The sequence below is a fragment of the Salvelinus fontinalis genome, chromosome 6 (assembly GCF_029448725.1).
Source record: "Salvelinus fontinalis isolate EN_2023a chromosome 6, ASM2944872v1, whole genome shotgun sequence".
NCBI lineage: Eukaryota > Metazoa > Chordata > Actinopteri > Salmoniformes > Salmonidae > Salvelinus > Salvelinus fontinalis.
The window spans coordinates 10786920-10810938 of NC_074670.1; the positions used below are offsets into that span (position 1 = coordinate 10786920).

At 44.6% G+C, this 24019-nt stretch overlaps 1 protein-coding gene across 3 annotated transcripts in view; it reads left to right on the plus strand.

The window, feature by feature from the left end:
* LOC129857007 (sodium bicarbonate cotransporter 3-like) overlaps positions 1–24019 on the plus strand; it is a 105025-nt gene that overhangs the window by 21981 nt on the left and 59025 nt on the right. For all 3 annotated transcript variants that reach the window (XM_055924859.1, XM_055924860.1, XM_055924861.1), the window contains exons 2-7: positions 7238–7319; positions 15329–15472; positions 15663–15801; positions 15896–16056; positions 16166–16354; positions 23096–23205. In XM_055924859.1, coding sequence (XP_055780834.1) covers positions 7238–7319; positions 15329–15472; positions 15663–15801; positions 15896–16056; positions 16166–16354; positions 23096–23205 — 825 coding nt within the window. The remainder of the gene's footprint in view (positions 1–7237; positions 7320–15328; positions 15473–15662; positions 15802–15895; positions 16057–16165; positions 16355–23095; positions 23206–24019) is intronic.

The following is a 24019-nucleotide window of genomic DNA, read 5'->3' on the forward strand; positions in this document are numbered from 1 at the left end:
CACACCCCTTTGTCAACATTTTGTTACGTTACAGCCTAATTCTAAAATTGATTTAAATAGTTTTTTCCCTCCATCAATCTACACACAATACCCCATAATGACGAAGCAAAAACAGGTTATTTAGACGTTTTAGTTTATTTTTGATAGATTATCAATCACATTTACATAAGTATTCATACCCTTTACTCGGTACTTTGGAGCACATTTGGCAGTGATTTACAGCCTCGTCTTCTTGGGTATGACACACCTGTATTTTGGGAGTTTCTCCCATTCTTCTCTGCAGATCTGTTCTTGTTCTGTCAGGTTGGATGGGCAGCGTTCCTGCACAGCTATTTTCAGGTCTCTCCAGAGATGTTCAAGTCCGGGCTCTGGCTGGGCCACTCAAGAACATTCAGAGACTTGTTCCGAAGCCACTCCTGCTTTGTCTTGGCTGTGTGCTTAGGGTCATTGTCCTTTTGGAAGGTGAACCTTCGCCCCAGTCTGAGGTCCTGGGCACTGTGGAGCAGATTTTCATCAAGGAACTCTCTGTACTTTGCTCCGTTCATCTTTCCCAAATCAAATCATCAAATTTTATTGATCACCTACATATGGTTAGCAGATGTTAATGCGAGTGTAGCGAAATGCTTGTGCTTCTCGTTCCGACAATGCAGTAATATCTAACAAGTAATCTAACAATTTCCCAACTACCTAATGCACTCATCTAAAGGGGTGAATGAGAATATGTACATATAAGTATATGGATGAGCGATGGCCGAGCGGCATGGGCAAGGTGCAGTAGATGGTATATACATGTGAAATGATTAATGTAAGATATGTAAACATTATTTATTTAAAGTGGCATTGTTTTTTACATTTTTTTTATTGTTTTTTATTTCACCTTTATTTAACCAGGTAGGCTAGTTGAGAACAAGTTCTCATTTGCAACTGCGACCTGGCCAAGATAAAGCATAGCAGTGTGAACAGACAACAACACAGAGTTACACATGGAGTAAACAATAAACAAGTCAATAACATGGTAGAAAAAAAAAGAGAATCTATATACAATGAAGTGACTAGTGATCCATTTATTAAAGTGTCCAGTGATTGGGTCTCAATGTAGGCAGCAGCCTCTGAGCTAGTGATTGCTGTTTAGCAGTCTGATGACTTTGAGATAGAAGCTCGATCCTGACTAGTCTCTGTCTCTGCTGCTGAAAAACATCCCCACAGCATGATGCTGCAACCATCTTTCACCGTAGGGATGGTACCAGGTTTCCTCCAGATGTGACGCTTGGCACTCAGGCCACAGAGTTCAATCTTGGTTTCATCAGACCAGAGAATCTTGTTTCTCATGGTGAGTACTATAGATGCCTTTTGGGTAACTCAAAGCGGGTCGCCGTGCCTTTTACTGAGGAGTGGCTTCCGTCTGGCCACTCTACCATAAAGTCCTGATTTGGTGGAGTGCTGCAGAGATGGTTGTCCTTCTGGAATCCCATCTCGACTGAGGAACTCTAGAGCTCTGCCAGAGTGACCATCGGGTTCTTGGTCACCTCCCTGACCAAGGCCCTTCTCCCCTGATTGCTCAGTTTGGCTGGGCGGCCAGCTCTAGGAAAAGTCTTGGTGGTTCCAAACTTCTTCAATTTAAGAATGGAGGCCACTGTGTTCTTGGGGACCTTCAATGCTGCAGAAATATTTTGGTACCCTTCCCCAGATCTGTGCCTTGACACAATCCTGTCTCTGAGCTCTACGGACAATTCCGGCGACCTCGTGGCTTGGTTTTTGCTTTGACATGCACTGCCAACTGTGGGACATTTATATAGACAGATGTGTGCCTTTCCAAATCATGTCCAATCCACTGAAGTTGTAGAAACATCTAAAGGATGATTAATGGAAACAGGATGGACCTGAGCTCAATTTCGAGTCTCATAGCAAAGGGCCTAATACTTATGTAAATTAAGGTATTTCCTTTATTTCTAAAAACCTGTTTTCGCTTTGTCATAATGGGGTATTGTGTGTAAATTGCTGAGAAAAAAACTGAATTTAATCCATTTTAGAATAAAGCTCTAACGTAACAAAGTGAGAAGTCAAGGTGTCTGAATACTTTCCGAAGGCACTGTACATAAGTGCACACATTTTGATTCTGGCTAGTGGTCTAGCAAACTAGCATAAAACACCCTAAATATCCCTCCATGTTGGATTTGATAGGTACAAGACAGTTAATAATATCCCATGTTCAAATGCAACAATCTATATCTTCCTGACGAATGTCTTACATTTTGGGTGCAGCAACCTACATTTATTATAACCTGATGTTCCAAATCCCATGTAGCCTAGCTTTGTAACTATAAAATAATTATGGATTGATTTATTAGCTCCCCAAATGTAAAATCGGTCCACATGCCACATCTGACCTCCAGACCGGCTGCCCACTGTTCCCCACATGTTGTTTAATTTGTGTGGGTGCCCCCCCCCCCCCCCACCCACACGGCTCTCAGGACACACCCACAGCTAAAAATAAAGAAACATATATTTGGACCACACTCCTGAAAGCAGATGCAAATTGTGAACACGCGTACTTACACACATCCAAGGACAATTTGGGCACCCACTGACTGTGTCTACTCAGACCCGTAGGACAATTTGGGCACCCACCCAGACTGTGTCTACTCAGACCCGTAGGACAATTTGGGCACCCACCCAGACTGTGTCTACTCAGACCCATAGGACAATTTGGGCACCCACCCAGACTGTGTCTACTCAGACACGTAGGACAATTTGGGCACCCACCCAGGCTGTGTCTACTCAGACCCGTAGGACAATTTGGGCACCCATCCAGGCTGTGTCTACTCAGACCCGTAGGACAATTTGGGCACCCACCCAGGCTGTGTCTACTCAGACCCGTAGGACAATTTGGGCACCCACCCAGGCTGTGTCTACTCAGACCCGTAGGACAATTTGGGCACCCACCCAGACTGTGTCTACTCAGACCCGTAGGACAATTTGGGCACCCATCCAGACTGTGTCTACTCAGACCCGTAGGACAATTTGGGCACCCATCCAGACTGTGTCTACTCAGACCCGTAGGACAATTTGGGCACCCACCCAGGCTGTGTCTACTCAGACCCGTAGGACAATTTGGGCACCCACCCAGGCTGTGTCTACTCAGACCCGTAGGACAATTTGGGCACCCACCCAGGCTGTGTCTACTCAGACCCATAGGACAATTTGGGCACCCACCCAGGCTGTGTCTACTCAGACCCGTAGGACAATTTGGGCACCCATCCAGACGGTCTGCTCAGACCCGTAGGACAATTTGCGTTCACTGCCACCTCGATTTCCCCACTCCAACCACCCAGTCACCATCCAGTGATTGCAGCAGGACTTGGGTGCGCTTTAGTTGGAGGGGGTTCCGCCACTCTGCGGAGTCTGCCAGCCATGGACTTCTAGGGAGACATTGTCAATTTGAAGACCACCACAGCAGCCAAAGCTCCATATGTGGTATGTGTGTTCTGGCCTGTATTGGGAATAGGCATGTGCTTTTTTTCATAGCGGTGTGGTTTTTAATACTGGTGAGTTTTGAGAGCCTATTACTGTACCAGTGATGGAAGAGGTAGGAACCCAAATAACAAGTAAACTATCTCCAAAAGTTAAGCCCACTGAATTACTCTGAAACCATCGTCTTTTAGCTATTTCAGTAGAAGCAGCACTTGCTAAATGGGTAGCTCTCTAGAAGTTTCTTCCATATGGTTTAGCTAGCAGGCCCAGCAACCGTACTAGCTAAGTCAATAACTTTCCACTAAATTAACTTATTGCTTTATGTTCTAATGCAGCACATTCAAGCTTTAAAAACCATGAATGTAAAAGTGCCGTGGGGCAGAAGTTCAGAGTGGTAGTCTAGGTAGTGATAGTAGTATTCTAGTTAGGCTCCTACTAACTGGATTGTTAGGGCTTTCCAGAGCAGTAGCACTGGACCACATGCCTTATTTCATCATCAGGAGGTAGCCTGTGTGTCTAATTATATTTACAAGGCACACCTTGGTTCTAGAAAAAAGGTTGGCAGCCATTTTTAAACTCTGAACTCTGATGTAGTGCCCTGAAATAGTGCACCACGCCTAGAATAGCCATGAAAATGACAGGTCAGTCAGTGGCATCAATCATATGTGACAATAGGCTGATCTGCCTAGAAAGTTAGTAAAATGTTGCCAACTGCCACTTAGTTGACTATCTATCTGTTGAGTTGGTCTCTAATAAATAGACCTAGAGTCTACGTCAATGAGTTCAATAAGTAGTAGACTAAACCTAATAAACCCAACAGGTTGGACTTCTCTTGGGTTCATAGCTGTTACAGAACAATTGTCCCTTGTTAGGAGGAGAATGCAGAGTGATGTAGAGACCAAGAGGGAATGCAAGCTGGAGAGATGGATAACACCACTTGTAAAGTATAAGTAACTAAAATCTAAACACTATGCGTCTGTGTCGTGTGGCTAAGACAGTCTGTCTTTGGACTCGGGGCATGCTGGCTTGTGCCCAACACAAATATTTACCTCAGCGCTTACCCCCGCAGGTGCTGTCCAGCCACCTAGGCTTTATTCAGCAGGGACATCCCTCTGAGTCATTCCCCTTAGCTATAGCGTTCAAAGGCCTTTCTCCTGTTTAGGCCGATACAGTAGGATACACTGTCTCTTATAATTAATCTAACCTGGTAGGCTTAAGAGAAACACCTGAAACTAGATCCCCCTACATACTGGTCTTCTGCACTGTTCAACCAATCCAGTAAATATGGAGGAGTTAAGATGGAGTGTCACCTTGTTAACGTCCAAAAGCTGAAGTCTCGTCCTCTTTTTCCATTTCCCCTGAAAAGCCGTGGTAATGGCATCTCCCATATCAACTGAACCATGACAGTTTGGAGTTGTTCTTGTATGTGGTGTAGTTGTATGGAAAATGCAGGGTCTTTCCCATGACAGTTTAACCTCTCTGGGATATTCGGGACGGTAGCGTCCCACCTCGCCAACAGCCAGTGAAATTGCAGGGCGCCAAATTCAAAACAACAGAAATCACATAATTAAAATTCCTCAAACATACAAGTATTTTACACCATTTTAAAGATAAACTTGTTGTAAATCCAGCCACAGTGTCCAATTTCAAAAAGGCTTTACGACGAAAGCACACTGAGCGATTGTTAGGTCAGCACCTAGTCACAGAAAAACACAGCCATTTTTCCAGCCAAAGAGAGGAGTCACAAAAAGCAGAAAGAGATAAAATTAATCACTAACCTTTGATCTTCATCAGATGACACTCATAGGACTTCATGTTACACAATACATGTATGTTTTCTTCGATAAAGTTCATATTTATATCCAAAAACCTCAGTTTACATTGGCGCGTTATGTTCAGTAGTTCCAAAACATCCGGTGATTTTGCAGAGAGCCACATCAATTTACAGAAATACTCGTCATAAACATTGCTAAAAGATACAAGTGTTATGCATGGAATTATAGATAAACTTATCCTTAATGCAACCGCTTTGGCAGATTTCAAAAAAACTTTACGGAAAAAGCACACCATGCAATAATCTAAGTACGGCGCTCAGCCACAAAAACAAGCCATACAGATACCCGTCATGTTGTGGAGTCAACAGAAGTCAGAAATAGCATTATAAATATTCACTTACCTTGGATCTTCATCAATGCACTCCCAGGAATTTTTGTTCCACAATAAATGTTTGTTTTGTTCGATAAAGTCCATTTATGTCCAAATACCTCCTTTTTGTTTGCGCGTTTAGTACACAAATCCAAACTCAGGAGGCGCGGGCAAGTCCAGGCGAAAGTTCAGACAAAGTCATATTACAGTTTATAGAAACATGTCAAACGAAGTATAGAATCAATCTTTAGGATGTTTTTATCATAAATCTTCAATAATGTTTCAACCGGAGAATTCCTTTGTCTGTAGAAATGCAATGGAACGCAGCTAACACTCACGGGAGCGCGTGAGACTGAGCTCATGGCACTCTGCCAGACCCCTGACTCAATCAGCTCTCATTCCCCTCTCCTTCACATTAGAAGCCTCAAACAAGGTTCTAAAGACTGTTGACATCTAGTGGAAGCCTTAGGAAGTGCAATATGACCCCATAGACACTGTATATTCGATAGGCAATGACTTGAAAAACTACAAACCTCAGATTTCCCACTTCCTGGTTGGATCTTTTCTCAGGTTTTTGCCTGCCATATGAGTTCTGTTATACTCACAGACATTATTCAAACAGTTTTAGAAACTTCAGAGTGTTTTCTATCCAAATCTACTAATTATATGCATATTCTAGCTTTTAGGCCTGAGTAGCAGGCAGTTTACTCTGGGCACCTTTTTATCCAAGCTACTCAATACTACTCCCCACCAGTCCCAAAGAAGTTAAGAGGCTATCAGAATATACCTATGATTTCTTTGTTGGGTCCAGTCTTGAAGCAGATGAAGCTCTATTATACTATTGCCTGTGTGGTCTTAGTGAGATGGCTGGATTAAGTAGTCCTATTGAATTTGACTGCTGCGTTAAAAGGTGTAACCTAATAGGAAGTGTAAGACCAAGAACAGGAAGTTAACTTCACACGGCTCCAACTGTCACCCAATGTGACCTGTATTACCCTCTTCCATTGTGTATCTCTAGTGCTGTGCTGCGTTGTCAATAGGAGTGACTACGTAGGCCCACTTTTTAAAGTGCCTCATTATTTCCTTCCTACCCACTAGTGTCTAGGTTGTTGTACAATTCTTTCAATGCTTAAAGATGTACTATGAAAAAATCACTCCTGGTTGCTAAAATTCTAATAGTTTGCCTAATTTCAGTTTGTGACAAAACGAGCAAATATAGTGTAGAGAATCATTGTACCATTAAAAACTGCTGTGAAATATATATTTTCCATAACCAAAAGTATTGTTTGCAGCTGGAGTGCAAAACCGAAAGCAAAAGACGCAAAAACAAAACTGAAGAACGGGAAGCATAGAGCACGTAGACCATATCTACCGCTTCTTAGACTAGCTTTTAGTGAGAAAGAAATGTAGATCTGTCAATGTGAATTTTGTCAGGTCTCTCAAAACGTTACATATTGCAGCTTTGAAACAACTTGCTCTTTGGGAACTATGAAGATTTAGGCTATTGAATGAATAAATGTCCTTTCTCTCTGCATCTCCACCATATGTACATTCCGTTCTCTTTTTGTGTGTTTTGTTTCAATCTGCCCAATGAATTTGTATTTCTCCTTGTCGTCTCCAGGGGAACGATGATGAGGCGGTGGTGGACCTGGGGAAGACAAGCTCCACCATTCACACCAACTTTGAGAAAGAGGAGCTAGAGAGTAAGTCTGATTTTAGTGTTTATATATACACACAAAGTATCACATGGGCCCGGATCCTATTCATGTTGACAGTATACACTGAGTACACACGGAGCAGTATCAAGGAGGCCCATGTGTAATGACATTGTTGTATGGCCATCGGACAGAGGGGATTCTACAAATGCATGTTCTCACTCACACACACGTGTTTTTACTCATGCGCTGTAATAAGGTGAAAAATCCAGAGTCACGTTTGTCTGTCTTGGTCTGGTAATTGAGGTATGCATGACTTCCACCCACATTCCACTGAGCTCTGACTGCAGGGGAAAAGCCCTGGCACAATTTCCAGACTTTATAGGATCCATGATGGAATTCTTAACAATTTATCTTACACACACACAAGCTGTAGCTGCATCCCCTCCCAAGAAACTGTGTTTGGGGAGACCAGGCTTTGTGAGGTGAGCTTGAACACTAATAACTCGTAACCCCTGGTTAATGAGATAGAGAACAGTGTAACTTGGAACCCTGGTTAATGAGGTAGAGAACAGTGTAACTTGGAACCCCTGGTTAATGAGGTAGAGAACAGTGTAACTTGGAACCCCTGGTTAATGAGGTAGAGAACAGTGTAACTTGGAACCCCTGGTTAATGAGGTAGAGAACAGTGTAACTTGGAACCCCTGGTTAATGAGGTAGAGAACAGTGTAGCTTGGAACCCTGGTTAATGAGGTAGAGAACAGTGTAGCTTGGAACCCCTGGTTAATGAGGTAGAGAACAGTGTAACTTGGAACCCCTGGTTAATGAGGTTGAGAACAGTGTAACTTGGAACCCAGGTTAATGAGGTAGATAACAGTGTAACTTGGAACCCCTGGTTAATGAGGTAGAGAACAGTGTAACTTGGAACCCCTGGTTAATGAGGTAGAGAACAGTGTAGCTTGGAACCCTGGTTAATGAGGTAGAGAACAGTGTAACTTGGAACCCCTGGTTAATGAGGTAGAGAACAGTGTAACTTGGAACCCCTGGTTAATGAGGTAGAGAACAGTGTAACTTGGAACCCAGGTTAATGAGGTAGAGAACAGTGTAACTTGGAACCCCTGGTTAATGAGGTAGAGAACAGTGTAACTTGGAACCCAGGTTAATGAGGTAGAGAACAGTGTAACTTGGAACCCCTGGTTAATGAGGTAGAGAACAGTGTAACTTGGAACCCCTGGTTAATGAGGTAGAGAACAGTGTAGCTTGGAACCCTGGTTAATGAGGTAGAGAACAGTGTAACTTGGAACCCCTGGTTAATGAGGTTGAGAACAGTGTAACTTGGAACCCCTGGTTAATGACGTAGAGAACAGTGTAACTTGGAACCCTGGTTAATGAGGTAGAGAAGAGTGTAACTTGGAACCCCTGGTTAATGAGGTAGAGAAGAGTGTTGAGAGTGTAACGTTAGCTGCTCCCACCCCCACCCCACCCTGGTTCCAGCTCTAACAGCATTACTGAGGATTAGCCTGCAGCTCTGGCCTCCACTAATTTAATATAGCCTTCTCTTTCACTCCCCGTTCATTCTTTCTCACACTCACTCACTCATTCTCTCTAGAACACTATAACTCTTTCACTCATTCACATAATCACACGGTTGGTACAGGCAGACCCAACCTCCATGTTCCCCTTCCGCTACTCTGTCCCTCCTCTCTCCTAACCTCCATACTTCTCTAAAGTAATATTTACTTGTGTTTTGTTATACATCATAATCAATGTTCCCCCTAAGCTGTGTGTGGGTGCTCCACTCCCCAGGACTGCCTTGCAGAAGAAATACCAGCCCGCCCAGAGACTCACGAGGTTGAACTTCACTCTGCTAGTTTCCCTGTTAGTTTACATTTACATTTAAGTCATTTAGCAGACGCTCTTATCCAGAGCGACTTACAAATTGGTGCATTCACCTTAGTTTACAGCAACGTTTCCCTCTACTGTAGGAATTGGGACCAAATCGACATTTTTAAATGCAACATAATGAAATGAACCTAACTATGCAAGACCGTCTGAGATTGTTTTAGGCAGATCGCATCAGAGGAGGATTCTATTGCATTGACCTGCACGAGTGGTCGTGAGCAGATGCGCTTGTTTTGCGACTCTTGTTAATTTGTTCATGTCCTTTGCTAATTAGTGCATTATTAGCCCAGTTATAGCAATTTCTGGTCAGCAATGGGTAGTGATAAGTGATTGCTTCCTACAAGAGCACAAAACATATACATTTCTAGCCATATTTGAAAAGCCAGTCAGGTAAAGAGCTTTTTAATATCTTAAAGGGGCAGTGATGTATTTTGAGAAGGGCTTGAATAAGCTACGTAGTCAATAGGCAGATGGTAGCATACATTTTTGTCTGACTCTGATAATGGTATGCAAATAATGATTTTTGATTTGTAAAGGGGTTTCCTCATCAAAAAGCACAATAAAACATTTTCAGTCACCTCCTTGTCTGAAGGACAAGTTGCTAAACAGGTTAATTTCCAGCGTTGCACAAGTCTCATGGAATGTAGGCTGACGTTGAACACCACACAGTGGCTGCTACTGTAGGCTGTATCATAGACACCACACAGTGGCTGCTACTGTAGGCTGCATCGTAGACACCACACAGTGGCTGCTACTGTATCGTAGACACCACACAGTGGCTGCTACTGCATCGTAGACACCACACAGTGGCTGCTACTGTATCGTAGACACCACACAGTGGCTGCTACTGTATCGTAGACACCACACAGTGGCTGCTACTGTATCGTAGAACACCACACAGTGGCTGCTACTGTATCGTAGAACACCACACAGTGGCTGCTACTGTATCGTAGAACACCACACAGTGGCTGCTACTGTATCGTAGAACACCACACAGTGGCTGCTGCTGTAGGCTGCATCGTAGACGCCACACAGTGGCTGCTACTGTATCGTAGACACCACACAGTGGCTGCTACTGTAGGCTGTATCGTAGAACACCACACAGTGGCTGCTACTGTATCGTAGAACACCACACAGTGGCTGCTACTGTATCGTAGACACCACACAGTGGCTGCTACTGTAGGCTGTATCGTAGAACACCACACAGTGGCTGCTACTGTATCGTAGACACCACACAGTGGCTGCTACTATATCGTAGAACACCACACAGTGGCTGCTGCTGTAGGCTGTATCGTAGAACACCACACAGTGGCTGCTACTGTATCGTAGACACCACACAGTGGCTGCTACTGTATTGTAGACGCCACACAGTGGCTGCTACTGCATCGTAGACACCACACAGTGGCTGCTACTGTAGGCTGTATCGTAGAACACCACACAGTGGCTGCTACTGTAGGCTGTATCATAGATGCCACACAGTGGCTGCTACTGTAGGCTGTATCATAGACACCACACAGTGGCTGCTACTGTATCGTAGACACCACACAGTGGCTGCTACTGTAGGCTGTATCATAGACACCACACAGTGGCTGCTACTGTATCGTAGACACCACACAGTGGCTGTATCGTAGAACACCACACAGTGGCTGCTACTGTAGGCTGTATCATAGACACCACACGTGGCTGCTACTGTAGGCTGTATCATAGAACACCACACGGTGGCTGTATCGTAAAACACCTCGCGGTGGCTGTATCGTAAAACACCACGCGGTGGCTGTATCGTAAAACACCACGCGGTGGCTGTATCGTAAAACACCACGCGGTGGCCGTATCGTAAAACACCACGCGGTGGCCGTATCGTAAAACACCACGCGGTGGCCGTATCGTAAAACACCACGCGGTGGCCGTATCGTAAAACACCACGCGGTGGCCGTATCGTAAAACACCACGCGGTGGCCGTATCGTAAAACACCACGCGGTGGCCGTATCGTAAAACACCACGCGGTGGCCGTATCGTAAAACACCACGCGGTGGCCGTATCGTAAAACACCACGCGGTGGCCGTATCGTAAAACACCACGCGGTGGCCGTATCGTAAAACACCACGCGGTGGCCGTATCGTAAAACACCACGCGGTGGCTGCTACTGTAGGCTGTATCATGGAACATCTATTTCAAAAGCTAAAAAAAGCTTCTATGTAAAAATGTTATGGGATGCATTTTCCCCATAATGCTAGGGCACTGTGACGATGGTCCTATGTACTCTGTCACAAATCTAAAACCTTTGATAAAGCACCAGACATGGTTTATGAGAAGGACATTTATTTATTGATGATAATGTGGGGCAGCGATATTCTTTTTGTTGGTCGATCATCCATGAACGAGAAGTAACAAGCGTTTTGAGTTTGGTGCACCGGGAATTGGTTTTTGTTGTGTCTCCTGATGTTTAATATAGGCTCTTTCTGGTCATACATTTGGTGATACCAAGTTCTAGATACAATGTGATATTGTTTACTAATTAAAACGTGAAGGTAGATGGTCAGAAATGTGTATGATTACTGTATGTCCTGGTTTTGAAGAGGGTTCTGTTCATAGTTAATGAATGGTACGGGTGGCGCGGTAGGAGCTTAAACCCGGGGACGTACGTTTTTATATCCCAGATAGTATTTATGTTATGAAGCGGTGTTTCCCAGCCCTGGTTCTCCAGTACCCCCAACAGTAAACTTTGTAACCCTGGACAAACGCCTCTTTCAGCTCATTGAGGGCGTGATGATTTAGTTGATTCAGGTGTGCTTGTCCGGGGTTACAATAAGAGTGTACTGTTGGGGGTACTGGAGGACCGGGGTTGGCAAACACTGCTCTAAAGCATGGGTTTAGCATAGTTACTGAGGTGTGCTGGTCTATGTATGGTACTGTATTTAATGTGCTTTGAATGTCAATTGACCAGATATATGTAAGGGTTTCCCGTTTTAGTTGCATCATGGGTATTACTATTGTGATACAGGCTTTATCACAACTGGCTGTGATTGGGAGTCCCATAGGGTGGTGCACAATTGGCCCAGCATCGTCCGGGTTTGGCCGGGGCAGGCCGTCATTGTAAATAAGAATTTGTTCTTAAATGACTTGCCTAGTTAAATAAAGGTTACACATAAGAAGCCTGTCCTCTCATTGTGGGACAGGACAGGGAACAGGTCAGCATGCTGCTGGGGTTTGTTTGAAGAGCTCTATTTGATCCAGTTGATTGTTTTATAAATACTTGTACATTTCATCGGCTGTTATTATCTTCACTTGCAAATAAAAAGTGTCACTCTGGGCAAGAAATAATGACCTGCCTTGTTGCCTTCTCACTGTAAAATCCTACCGCCAGGTCTCACAGCCACTCTGGTAGGACTACATTATGATCGAATGGCCACGGTAGCCTAATTGGCCATGGTTAAAACTAACTTAAAGCGGGTACAGCCTCAGTGTTCACGTTCACGTTTGTGCTCAGCATAACTTAAATTTGCTCAGTGACGGAAATAATTTGAGGCAGGGAACATTGATCATGAGCCTGCCTAAGAGCCTAGTCTCACAAGTCAGACGATTGTTTCTGAAATGTGAAAGACTGGAAATAGTGAGGTTTGGTCCCTAACTACTGGTTGTCTATAGTGGGAGGTAACAGGTGTTGACGTCAAACTGTATTGGTCACGTGCTACGTAGACCAGGTTTAGACTAACAGTGAAATGTTTAATTACAGGCCCTTCCTAACCACACAGAGAGAAAATAATCATAGAAAAGTAAAATACGTAATAATAAATCCACAATGAGTAACGATAACTTGTCTATATTCAAGGGGCCCCAGTTGTGAGTAGATATGCACGGGTACGGGGTAGGCCTACATAGTAATTGATGTGCACTGTGTCTCAGTGGAGACCTTGGCAGCCTGCAGGAGACCTGACCCCAGCCAACGGCAGTGTTATGGAGACAATTGTTTATCTACTGGCTGTGTGCGTGTGTGGCCCAGGGACTCCTCCTACTGCGCAGAACATTACAGCTGACAACCCAGAGGTGCTAATGGAAACCACAGAGGACAACCTCTGACCTGAATGTTATTTATTCCTAGGAACGCCCAGAGATACAATAAAGATGTTAGCTGGAAGCCTGGAACAATAAGGATTTTAGTTATATTTTTAGGGTTGTTGTGTGTCTCTGTCATCCATGTAAATGGAAGGAACTAAGTACTTTTAGACAGGAAACCCTGCAGGGGTATCAGCTGAGTGTCACAGACCTTTTTCAGCTGATCCAGACACCAGAGAGGAACTGGGGGGATTAGGTAGTGTTTCTCTCCAGACACCAGAGAGGAACTGGGGGGATTAGGTAGTGTTTCTCTCCAGACACCAGAGAGGAACTGGGGGGATTAGGTAGTGTTTCTCTCCAGACACCAGAGAGGAACTGGGGGGATTAGGTAGTGTTTCTCTCCAGACACCAGAGAGGAACTGGGGGGGATTAGGTAGTGTTTCTCTCCAGACACCAGAGAGGAACTGGGGGGGATTAGGTAGTGTTTCTCTCCAGACACCAGAGAGGAACTGGGGGGGATTAGGTAGTGTTTCTCTCCAGACACCAGAGAGGAACTGGGGGGGATTAGGTAGTGTTTCTCTCCAGACACCAGAGAGGAACTGGGGGGGATTAGGTAGTGTTTCTCTCCAGACACCAGAGAGGAACTGGGGGGATTAGGTAGTGTTTCTCTCCAGACACCAGAGAGGAACTGGGGGGATTAGGTAGTGTTTCTCTCCAGACACCAGAGAGGAACTGGGGGGGATTAGGTAGTGTTTCTCTCCAGACACCAGAGAGGAACTGGGGGGGATTAGGTAGTGTTTCTCTCCAGACACCAGAGAGGAACTGGGGGGATTAGGTAGTGTTTCTCTCCAGACACCAGAGAAACTGGGGGGATTAGGTAGTGTTTCTCTCCAGACACCAGAGAGGAACTGGGGGGGATTAGGTAGTGTTTCTCTCCAGACACCAGAGAGAAACTGGGGGGATTAGGTCGTGTTTCTCTCCAGACACCAGAGAGAAACTGGGGGGATTAGGTAGTGTTTCTCTCCAGACACCAGAGAGGAACTGGGGGGGATTAGGTAGTGTTTCTCTCCAGACACCAGAGAGGAACTGGGGGGGATTAGGTAGTGTTTCTCTCCAGACACCAGAGAGGAACTGGGGGGATTAGGTAGTGTTTCTCTCCAGACACCAGAGAGGAACTGGGGGGATTAGGTAGTGTTTCTCTCTATGCTATGCTTCCCATGCTAGGCTCACAGCTCACCTTGCGTGGCACCCACAGCATGGGACACTTCATTTAGGGAGGTCACAACTTAAGTCTTCAGAGATTTATTACTGCTAAAAACTCCCCATGGCTCATAATAGGGAAAGCATTTGAAGACACAGGCCCCCACTCACAAATACTATGTTTTTAGTGTGATTTTTCTTTTATTTATATATATATATATTTATTTTTTTCCCCCATAGTTTAGTGGGCTATGACATATTACATGTGACAGGGGTGTGATGAAGACCCACCATGCTGTAGTCCTCACCTCCCTCCTGGTCCATTTATCTGCTCTGTCCAGACTGACGTCAGTAGTATGCCATCCAGAACGGTTTAACAGTCCCAGCTCTCAAAAGATAAAGTGTGTTTATAAGCACAAAGGGCAGGCTACATGTCCTTCTCCTTTTTTAGCCTTCTCTCCTTTCCCCATGTCCTGACAACGAGTAGAGAGCAGCGGATCTTAGGCAGTGACGTCCTTTCTATCCATTCTTAGCTGCTGGCAGAATGGCACGTAACTCGTCCATTCATTTAACACTTCAGGTATGGCCACTTGACACGCCAGAAATTGAGAGGAGGGTAAGAGGGAAGGTTTACCATTGTGTGTGACGTACGTAAACAACAGACAGGAAGGCGTGTGTGTGGGGGGGGGCAGCGGCAGCACAGTCTGTGATGGTAACGCAAGGGTGGCTGCAGTGTATGAAAACAACTGCATTTGTCTCTTGCCATTTTGGGCCTGTAAAGAAAGGGGATCTAAAGATTGTAGAATGCTGAATTCAGTGTATATACCCAGCCCAACTGCAGATAAGACTATTATACATGGTAGACCGTGATTGACCATGCCTCTCTCTACCCTGTTCCCAGGTCACAGAGCGGTCTATGTGGGTGTCCATGTTCCTCTGGGCAGAGAGACCAAACGAAGGCACCACCGCCACCGCGGCCACAGACACCACCGCAAGAGGAGAGACCGCTCGGACCGTGAAGATGGACGAGAGTCTCCTTCCTATGGTAGCTAAGACCAGTTCACTCTCCAACCTCAACGTCTGCTTCATTCACTGTCCTCAGATCAGCTCTATTGCCATATCTCCATTCTCCAGCCGTGTTTCCTATACCAAGCCTTTTACTGTCCTTATTCCACTAATATTCCCCTTGGTTGTACTACATTACCCATCTTTCACCTGTACCCCCTGTGTTTCAGACACCCCGTCCCAGCGGGTCCATTTCATCCTGGGGACAGAGGATGATGATGAAGAGCACATGCCCCACGACCTGTTCACTGAGCTGGACGAGCTGTTCTTCCGGGACGGACACGTCTACGAGTGGAGGGAGACAGCCAGGCACGACGCACACCCTTCCTCACTACTCCTAGTGGATGTTTCCTCATCCAACCACATCAACAGCTCCTTTAATCTGATGTGTGTGTGTGTGTAGGTGGTTAAAGTTTGAGGAAGACGTGGAGGATGGAGGGGAGCGTTGGAGTAAGCCCTATGTAGCCACGCTGTCTCTACACAGCCTCTTCGAGCTCCGCAGCTGCATCCTCAACGGCACTGTCATGTTGGACATGAGAGCTAACACTATTGAGGAGATCGCAGGTGAGTGTGTATGTATGTTTCTGCAGACATTATACTGTGTGTGTCTGAAAGTTGAATAAAGCATGTAACTGTTGAATAAAGCATGCGGTCTACCCTGTACCCCCCATAGACATGGTGATAGACAGCATGGTGGCGTCAGCTCAGCTGGAGGAGGGGTTGAGGCAGAAGGTGAGGGAGGCCATGTTGAAGAGACACCACCACCAGAACGAGAAGAAGCTCAGCAACCGCATCCCTCTGGTGCGCTCCTTCGCTGACATCGGCAAGAAACAATCTGACCCACACCTGCTTGAGAGAAACGGTGAGGGCCCTCGCTGCACCTCTGCTTTTTCCTCTTCTGCTCTTTATCTCCTCGTTTCAGCTCTTCTATAAAATAATGGTTTATTTACACCCTTTTTTACTGCAGTTTACCCGTGTTTTGACAGATTGAATGTACAGTGGGGCAAAAAAAGTATTTAGTCAGCCACCAATTGTGCAAGGCCTGTAATTTTCATCATAAGGTACACTTCAACTATGATAGACAAAATGAGGGGGAAAAATCCAGAAAATCACATTGTAGGATTTTTAATGAATTTATTTGCAAATTATGCTGGAAAATAAACTTTTGTTATTGACCAAATACTTATCTCAATACTTTGTTATATACCCTTTGTTGGCAATGACAGAGGTCAAATGTTTTCTGTAAGTCTTCACAAGGTTTTCACACACTGTTGCTGGTATTTTGGCCCATTCCTCCACCCAGATCTCCTCTAGAGCAGTGATGTTTTGGGGCTGTTTCTGGGCAACACGGACTTTCGACTCCCTCCAAAGATTTTCTATGGGGTTGAGATCTGGAGACTGGCTAGGCCACTCCAGGACCTTGAAATGCTTCTTACGAAGCCACTCCTTCATTGCCCGGGCGGTGTGTTTGGGATCATTGTCATGCTGAAAGACCCAGCCACGTTTCATCTTCAATGCCCTTGCTGATGGAAGGAGGTTTTCACTCAATCTCACGATACATGGCCCCATTCATTCTTTCCTTTACACGGATCAGTCGTCCTGGTCCCTTTGCAGAAAAACAGCCCCAAAGCATGATGTTTCCACCCCCTATGGTGTTCTTTGGATGCAACTCAGCATTCTTTGTCCTCCAAACACGACGAGTTCAGTTTTTACCAAAATGTTCTATTTTGGTTTCGTCTGACCATATGACATTCTCCCAATCTTCTTCTGGATCATCCAAATGCTCTCTAGGAAACTTCAGACGGGCCTGGACATGTACTGGCTTAAGCAGGGGGACGTGTCTGGCACTGCAGGATTTGAGTTCCTGGCGGCGTAGTGTGTTACTGATGGTAGGCTTTGTTACTTTGGTCCCAGCTCTCTGCAGGTCATTCACTAGGTCCCCCCGTGTGGTTCTGGGATTTTTGCTCACCGTTCTTGTGATCATTTTGACCCCACGGGGTGAGATCTTGCGTGGAGCCCCAGATCGAGGGAGATTATCAGTGGTCTTGTATGTCTTCCATTTCCTAGTAATTGCTCCCACAGTTGATTTCTTCAAACCAAGCTGCTTACCTATTGCAGATTCAGTCTTCCCAGCCTGGTGCAGGTCTACAATTTTGTTTCTGGTGTCCTTTGACAGCTCTTTGGTCTTGGCCATAGTGGAGTTTGGAGTGTGACTCTGAGGTTGTGGACAGGTGTCTTTTATACTGATAACAAGTTCAAACAGGTGCCATTAATACAGGTAACGAGTGGAGGACAGAGGAGCCTCTTAAAGAAGAAGTTACAGGTCTGTGAGAGCCAGAAATCTTGCTTGTTTGTAGGTGACCAAATACTTACTTTCCACCATAATTTGCAAATAAATTCATTAAAAATCCTACAATGTGATTTTCTGGATTTTTTTTTCTAATTTTGTCTGTCATAGTTGAAGTGTACATATGATGAAAATTACAGGCCTCTCATCTTTTTAAGTGGGAGAACTTGCACATTTGGTGGCTGACTAAATACTTTTTTGCCCCACTGTATGTACTATTCACATGTTCTTTTATGAAGTGGGTTGGGTCTTTAAAGAGGTGTCATTTGGCTGAGGTAACTGAGTGACAAGACGATGGGCAAGATCTGATTGGTGCATGGGCCTTTTACTGGCATGTGATTTTCCCATCATGACTGTTCTTGAACACTGCAGTGATAAGTCTGAGTTTGTTTTGTGTGCTAGATTGTGTTTTCTCCTGGAAAGATGGTTTTGTGAATAGGTTTTTGTGTTTAACTGTTGTAATAGGCTAATATTTAATAACTTAAAACCAAAGTAAATCTGTGCACATGCCATCATGTAGCAATTAAATCACAGTTGAAGATTATTGGTCAGCATCCCTCTTGCTTGTGATTGGTCCGTTTGAGTGACCTATAGTATATCCTTATTAAAGTGTGATATAACCTTATTTATTTATTGCGTTTTTGTAACATTGTTGCAAAAGGTTGCTAAACAGTGTTTTGGTGTGTGTTCTGAACATGTTCGCTGCTGTTTGTGGGCAGTTGGCATAATGACAGATGTTAATTGATCTTGACTTAATCTCTCCTGGTTTACTGTGGCTCCATGTATGTTGTGCAAATGTTCCATGTGACATTTTGGGATGTACTGAATATGCCCCTGCTCTTTGTCTTTGACTTCCACTAACAAGACACTTCCAAGGCCTGGGCTTTGTAGCATGAAGAGCATCGTTCCCAACACACATTTAGGATTTCTACCCTTCTTGATTTATTTTTCCTCTCCCTCTTTCCTTTTTCCATCCTGTCTTCTCTCCTTTCCCAGCTACCCTTGCCCCCTCTATAGGAAGTCTATCCACCTCCGCCCCTCCCTCCTCAAGGGAGTCCAGGGGGTCTCAGTTCCTCAGCCGCTTCCTGCTCAGTGCCAGCACCCCCTCCTCCCCCCTTAGCACCCCCCAGAACACCCCTCCCCTAGCCAGATGCAGATCCTCCACCCCTCCCTGCCTGTCCTCCACCCCTCTGACTGAACCAGACCTAGACTCAGAGATTGGGGTGGCAGCTGGTGAGGGTAGGAGCTGGAGTATCCCCAGTGTGGTGGTCCATGCTCCAGATGTGGAGGAACTGAAGCTCCGGTCCTGTCTAGTCAAGGACCACAAGGAGGAGTCTGAGGGTGCAGACCCTGCCCCCACCTCCAGCAGGTTAAATATTATGCAAAAAGCTTGAAACCCTCCCTCCATGCCTTCTTCACCTTACATAATCTGACCCCTCTCGGTCCTTAACATTGTATGTGTCTGTCTGTGTGCGTGATGACTTGTGAAGCACTTAACTTATTATGGCTGGGGGCAGTATTGAGTAGCTTGGATGAATAAGGTGCCCAGAGTAAACTGCCTGCTACTCAGTCCCAGTTGCTAATATATGCATATTATTAGTATATTTGGATAGAAAACACTCTGAAGTTTCTAAAACTGTTTGAATGATGTCTGTGAGTATAACGGAACTCGTATGGCAGGCAAAAACCTGAGAAAAAATCCAACCAGGAAGTGGGAAATCTGAGGTTGGTCGTTTTTCAACACATTCCCTATTGAAGATACAGTGGGATATTGGTCATGTTGCACTTCCTAAGGCTTCCACTAGATGTCAACAGTCTTTAGAACCTTGTTTGATGCTTCTACTGTGAAGGGGGGCCGAATGAGAGGGGATTGAGTAAGGTCTGCCATGAGCTGACCATGCGCGTTACCTCGAGGCTTACTATAAAAACAGGTGACCGCACGCCTCATTTGGCAATGGTCTTGGTAAGTGGAGTGTGCCAAATATATATTTTGCATGACGCTTCCTTGACTAGACTACTGACGTTACACAAAATTCTAAAGGCAGGAAGGCACATTTCCGCATATGACCAAATTCAACGTTTTTGCTTACCGTTTCATGCATCTTTTACGAAGAAAAAAACCCATGTAGGCTATGAGGATTATGCATTTATTTGTAGCTACATCCATCGTTACAAGAAATAGATGACAATGGCTCATAGTTCAATGGTTGTGAGTTCTAATCCCACGTGGGGCAGAGATGTGTACAGTTGAAGTCGGAAGTTTACATACACTTAGGTTGGAGTCATTAAAACTCGTTTTTCAACCACTCCACACATTTCTTATTAATAAACTATAGTTTTGGCAAGTCGGTTAGGACATCTACTTTGTGCATGACGCAAGTAATTTTTTACACAGATTATTTCACTTATAATTCACTGTACCACAATTCCAGTGGGTCAGAAGTTTACATACACGAAGTTGACTGTGCCTTTAAACAGCTTGGAAAATTCCAGAAAATTATGTCATGGCTTTAGAAGCTTCTGATAGGCTAATTGACATACTTTTAGTCAATTGGAGGTGTACCTGTGGATGTATTTCAAGTCCTACCTTCAAACTCAGTGCCTCTTTGCTTGACATCATGGGAAAATCAAAAGAAATCAGCCAAGGCCTCAGAAAAAAATGTGTAGACCTCCAAGTCTGGTTCATCCTTGAGAGCAATTTCCAAATGCCTGAAGGTACCACGTTCATCTGTACAAACAATAGTACGCAAGTATAAACACCATGGGACCACGCAGCCATCATACTGCTCAGGAAGGAGACGCGTTCTGTCTCCTGGAGATTAACGTACTTTGGTACGAAAAGTGAAAATCAATCCCAGAACAACAGCAAAGGACCTTGTGAAGATGCTGGAGGAAACGGGTACAAAATTATGTATATCCACAGTAAAACGAGTCCTATATCGACATAACCTGAAAGGCAGCAAGGAAGAAGCCATTGCTCCAAAACCGCCATAAAAAAGCCAGACTCCGGTTTGCAACAGCACATGGGGACAAAGATTGTACTTTTTGGAGAAATGTCCTCTGGTCTGAAGAAACAAAAATAGAACTGTTTGGCAATAATGACCATCGTTATGTTTGGAGGAAAAAGGGGGAGGCTTGCAAGCCGAAGGACACCATCCCAACCGTGAAGCACAGGGGTGGCAGCATCATGTTGTGGGGGTGCTTTGCTGCAGGAAGGACTAGTGCACTTCACAAAATAGTTGGCATATTGAGGAAGGAAAAGTATGTGGATATATTGAAGCAACATCAAGACATCAGTCAGGAAGTTAAAGCTTGGTTGCAAATGGGTCTTCCAAATGGACAATGACCCCAAGCTTTCTTCCAAAGTTGTGGCAAAAGGGCTTAAGGACAACAAAACAACAAAGTCAAGGTATTGGAGTGGCCATCACAAAGCCCTGACCTCAATCCTATAGGAAATGTGTGGACAGAACTGAAAGGCCTGTGCGAGCAAGTAGGCCTACAAACCTGACTCAGTTACAGCAGCTCTGTCAGGAGGAATAGGCCAAAATTTACCCAACTTATTGTGGGAAGCTTGTGGAAGGATACCCAAAACGTTTGACCCAAGTTAAACAATTTTAAAGGTAATGCGACTAAATACTAATTGAGTTTAAATTAAACTTCTGACCCACTGGGAAAGTGATGAAAGAAATAAAAGCTGAAATAAATCCGTCTCTCTACTATTATTCTGACATTTCACATTCTTAAAATAAAATGGTGTTCCATAACTGACCTAAGACAGGGAATTTGTAATATGATTAAATGTCAGGATTTGTGAAACTGAGTTTAAATGTATTTGGCTAAGATGTATGTAAAATTCTGACTTCAACTGTATATAGATGGATGGATAGATAACATTTTTATTTACAATATTCATCCTGTGCCCACGCACTTCTAATTCTGAAAAGTGAACGCATGCCTGTGAGAGGGGTGACCCTGGTAGTAGTTGTAGGTTTTTATACAGTACCCAAGACTATTAATTTGAGTTAATTTGACCAAGAGCTACTGCATGAATACTGCAATGTGGATTGGATTGAATTGAGCTCCTAATCTTCATTATCTAGGTGATGACTCGCTTTTTCCCCCAACACAATACCGCAATAAATGTTAGTCCACATTTCAATGTATTATTATTATTTTTTGCACCACATTGGGGATTTTAATTTACACCGCCAGTGGCAGTAGATGTCAGGAACTTACCACCTTTCCACTGAGAGCTGACTGTCCAGAACCATATTTGCTCGAGATTCACATCATTTTATTATCAGCACGTGCCAGTGGACTTCTGGTGAGAATGCCTTAGTCTTGGGATCAGGTACTACTACGTTTACCCACCCACAAAAATGAATATTTATGAGCAATTTCCCCACTACCCACAACTTCTCACCTGAAAATGTGAACGGTTTGGGCAAAAGCTGAATTTTGAGTTGTTACCCTTTTACAAAGTTTGGTAACTGTTTACATTAAGTTGGCCCTGTTATTGTAATCAGGCACTATTACCCCCATTTAACACTGGCTAATAAATTATATCAGGGTTTAATGTGAGGTGTGCTCAGGATTCACACCCATATGCACACAGACGCTGCACAGTATTACACAGAGTTCCATAAGTCCTAGTTTCAATTGGCAAGGTTCATAGACCGTAAGATGAGAGGTCAAAATACGTTTTTACAGCAAGAGGCTGAGGCCATGACGTGTGTGTCTGTGTAAATACCAATACGTGAGTGTGTTCTGTTTTCCCCAGCTTTAAATGTGCTGTCTAACTGGACCATGTGGTGTCTCTTGGCTGACTGGTTCAGTAAGAAGCAGGGGATTGATGCAGACAGGCAGGGCCCCATTGGAGCACATTCCACCGCTAATCTCCCTCTGAAACCTTTCTGTCCAACTCCAGCCTCTGTAGGGTTGGTCCTGTAAACACAGAGGATGTCTTTGGGTGTCTACCTAATTGACCCCCCCCCCCCCCCCCCCAAACACTGTTTAGTTATATGACTTTGTTGTGATACGTGGAGTTTCTCACCCAGCATGTACAGAGCAGCTGCATGTCTGAACAAACTCTCAAACTCACGGAGTCACACATACATAGTCCCCGCTCTCCTTCTCAGACACATATAATTGTGTACGTCTACAAATTGTACCAATTCCCAATTCATATCGGCCATACACACAGTTCATTTTTACTGTTCAATTGACCACTGGTTTCTTCTTCCTCCCCTTGGGCAGGCCTCCTGGCATCCCCCCAGTCAGCTCCTGGGAACCTGGAGAACAGTAAACCGAGTGAGAGCCGCATCAACGGAGGAAGCAGAGAGAACAGCACTGTGGATTTCAGCAAGGTAACGTCTCTCCTCCCACTGCCGAGCAGTGTGTAGACCCACGTTCACGAGGGCAGACAAGTAGAGCTCTGCTACCCGACCCGGACCCGACATTATACATTGGGTTAGGCCCGAGTAGGGCCTTTTTTTAATCATTAACTAGGGTACAGGCAGGGCTCGTGTATCACTAAATTGATCACAAACATTTTGAAGCTGAGCCATTCGCTCATGCTCTGCTGTGCAATAGTCATATCTGACAACGATCATAACATGGTGTCAGAAGTGCTTCAACCTCGTCAAATATAAGACAGGAGAGATTATTTCACAGAAAATATTGTTCCTTGAGTTTTGTTAGTGACAAAGTAGCTAACTGCTCTTTCATGTCTCGTCATTGAGCAGAGCAGCCCTAGCAGAGCCGTTGCTATGGATACTCACTCAGAGCCGCCATGAGCAGAGTGCATGCAGAGCGAGCTGCGCGCAGGGTGAGACTGACAGAGCAGCTAATGAATTTACTAATGGAGGAAGTTACTTTTGATTTCGGTCAGGGACGGAGCTTTAATTTGGTTGAAGCAATCGGGCCTGGGTAGGACCTGAACGTCACAGCATCGGTGGGGCTCGAGCTTAAAATTCATGCCCATGCAGGGCTCTACAGAGAAGTCAATATGGCAGCCGCTGGCTTCAATGCCTCTGATTGGCCAATACATAGCATCAGAAATCCATGGTTTATACAGTGTATTCAATAAGATTTCAGATCCCTTGACTTTTTCCACATTTTGTTATGTTACAACCCTATTCTACAATTATTTTATTTTTTTATCCCTCAATCTACACACAA